Source organism: Orycteropus afer, unplaced genomic scaffold (assembly GCF_000298275.1).
Source record: "Orycteropus afer afer isolate SDZICR_OR568_19922 unplaced genomic scaffold, OryAfe1.0 scaffold00471, whole genome shotgun sequence".
Classification (NCBI taxonomy): domain Eukaryota; kingdom Metazoa; phylum Chordata; class Mammalia; order Tubulidentata; family Orycteropodidae; genus Orycteropus; species Orycteropus afer.
The window spans coordinates 1,133,337-1,136,298 of NW_006922058.1; the positions used below are offsets into that span (position 1 = coordinate 1,133,337).

Here is a 2,962-nt window from a genome sequence, read left to right on the forward strand (position 1 = left end):
GCAGCGAGTGTCCTGGTGGGAGTCCCCTAGGTCTGAGTGCGCCAGGGCCCCTGCAGGCCAGGCCTCCTCCTGGTGCTCACCTGCCTTCCGCTCCCCGCACTCTGCTCACCCCCTTCTCAGACTTGCTCCCACAAGACCGGGTCTTTGGAGAACCCCTCGAGCAGTCCTTGCACTCCTGCACAGGCTGGGGCTTCCCATCCTGTCCCATCACACGGCGTCCTCCCCACTGTCCCCAGCACCCACAGAGGTCCCCCGCCCTCTCACCCTGCTGTCCCCCACATCTTCCCGAGTCCCTCCCTCACAGCCCCCTGTACCACCATCCCCTTCTGGTCCCAGCCTTAGGCTGTGGGCTACGGGGGGGCTCAGTCCCTCAGCTCATACCTGGCCCTGGACCCCACTGAGTCTCCAGCCACCGCCCCCATATTGCCACTCACTGGGCTTCATAATTCAACATTTCAAAGGTCCCTGCACCTGTCCCCCCAGGTCCCCCACCTCAGGAAACCTCCCCCTTGCCCCACATCATGACAAACAGAAGACTGAAATGGTCAAACGTTTCATCTCACTGGGATCAACCATCAGCGACCGTGGAAGCAGCGGTCAAGAAATCAAACAACATTTTATTGGGCGAATCTGCTGCCGATGACCTCTTTCCAACCTTAAAAAGCCAAGATGTCCCTTGGATACTGTGGTGCCCTGACCCAGTCCATGCTATTTCAACAGCTTCAGCTTGTGAAAGCTGGACAGTGAATATGGCCCACAGAAGAACTGATGCCTCTGAACGGTGCTGGTGACTAGTGAATAGAGCCCAGACCTGCCAGGAGCAAACCAATCTGTCCTCCACGAAGTGCAGCCAGAATGCTCCTGAGAAACGAGTACAGCAAGACCTCGCCTCATTTACTTTGGACATGTCACCAGGTGGGACAATCCCTGGAGAAGGACACCATGCTTGGTCATCAAAAAAGAGGAAGACCCTCAACCAAGTGGTCTGACACAGTGACTCCAACAGCGGGCTCACACACAGTGATGTTGTGAGGGTGGTGCAGGACCAGGCAGTTTCGGTCTGTTGTGTGCAAGGAGCTGACTGGACGAGCCCAAAACAGCCTTGCCTAGGGCTAAGCTCAAACTCCTGCTGCCTCCCTGATGGTCCCTCCAGGGTCCCAGCTCAGCCAACTCTCAAATCACGTCCCTAAGCAACCTCCTCCCTCCCTCCACTGCTGGGCTAGCCCTGGCCACCCTCCCTCCCCATTGGCCACCCTCCCCCACCCATCTCCCATTTCCTCTGCACCCATCCATGGTCCCCATCAGAATCAGCGGGAACCTCTCTCCCAGCCTCCATGGGGCCTGGTCTCCCCTAACAGCTCCTGGGTTTCCCTGTACCTCCTGTCCCAGTGTCCCTGTCCCCAACCTCTCGTTCCTGTCTCCCGTCCCTGTCTCCCATCCTTGGCCCCCAGTCCAGCTCCACAGCCTGACTACCAGCCAGGCCCCGCATTGTTACCCCCACCCCCAGCCCCACTGTGTCCCCGGCTGACCCCCAGGGCCACTTCCTGGGTCATGATGGGTCCTGTCTGGCCCCAGACTTCCTGGCCCTGTCTCTCTGCAGAGGTATGATACCCTCCTCCCAGTAGAGATGAGTCATTGCCCTGTAGAGGGACTCTCTGCCACCCCCAAATGGGCCCCCCCTCAATGAGCCCCTTCCTGGGATGAACCCCCAAGGAGACCCCCAACCAAGTGAACCCCCACTCCTGGGATGAGCCCCTCAGGTGAGGGCCCCAGGATGAGTCTTTCCCCTACAAGCCCCCCCAGATGAGTATCTCTCCTGAGATAAGCCCCCAGATGAGCTGCCCTTAATGAGCTCCCTCCTAGGATGAACCCCAGGATGTCTCCCCTCTATGGACCCCCCCCCACAAGTACCTCTCCTGAGATAAGCCCCCCAGGTGAGCTCTTTCTAGGACAAGTCCTCCCAGACAACCCCCCCAGGATGACACTCTTTCCCATGGGTCCCCCCAGATAGCCCCACCGGGATGAGGCAGTGCACCCAGACACACAGGGGAGCACAGACTGCAAGGTCAGGGCCCCTTCTGCCGAGATAGGTGGACAGGGCTATATAGTCCTTCGCCTGTGTGGAAGGGTCACCAGGCCCCAGCTGGACTCTGGGGCACAGGCTGGTTAAGCTTCCCGTCACACCACCACCCTACACCTGTCACTCTTAATCCTGCTGTGGGGACAGGCGGGGCCACCTGTCTGCAAGTCTGGGGACTTACCTGAGAACAGGACAGACCACATTCTGTGATTCTGGGGATGGCCAGGCTCTGGTAGGCACTCCAGGTCAGGGAGAGGAAGGTGACCACCTGCCCCGCCAGCATCGGGACAGCACGACAGTGACTGCTGAGTGTGCAAGGCTGTGTGTGCCTGTGGGGCTGTGTCTGGCGAAGACAAGCATGCAGGTGCCTAGCGGCTCTGCTCCCCAGCCCGAAAATAAACAGTGTGGTGAGCTGGCTCCTGCCGGGCGGAGAAAGATCCTGGGAGGGTGGCCACAGACGGGCCTCTGGACTTCCCCTTGGCCATCTGCCACACCAGCAGGGCTGGGGTCCGGCTCCTGCCAGACACACAGTGGGCTTTCTAGCTGCCCGGGGACCTTCTGGAACCCATTCTCGGAGGCATCTGGGGCCCCAGGTAACTGCCACACCCCCCCCGGCCAGCTCCTTTGGGGTCTGGGAGCCGCCACACATTCCATGGTTCCGGTGGGCAGCCCCGTCTGGTGTGTGCTGGGACTGGGGCGGCGGTCAGTGGCTGGCACACTTGCCATCCTGGGTACTTGCACCCCGAGCCCAGCCCCAAGCCCCCAGCTCCTGCGAGGGGAGCGCTTTCTTGAGTGGGGCCTTGTGGTAGTTAAGGTTGTGTGTCAACTTGGTTGGGCCTGGTTGAGTGGCTGGGCAGCTGGTGGTAGTTATTCCCCATGATG

At 60.3% G+C, this 2,962-nt stretch overlaps 1 protein-coding gene across 1 annotated transcript in view; it reads right to left on the minus strand.

Moving 5' to 3' along the window:
- The window catches only part of IL17REL (interleukin 17 receptor E like), an 87,449-nt gene extending 85,086 nt beyond the window's left edge, over nt 1–2,363 (minus strand). Inside the window, exon 1 of the mRNA XM_042782801.1 lies at nt 2,262–2,363. Coding sequence (XP_042638735.1) covers nt 2,262–2,363 — 102 coding nt within the window. The remainder of the gene's footprint in view (nt 1–2,261) is intronic.
- Between the last annotated feature and the right edge of the window lie 599 nt (nt 2,364–2,962).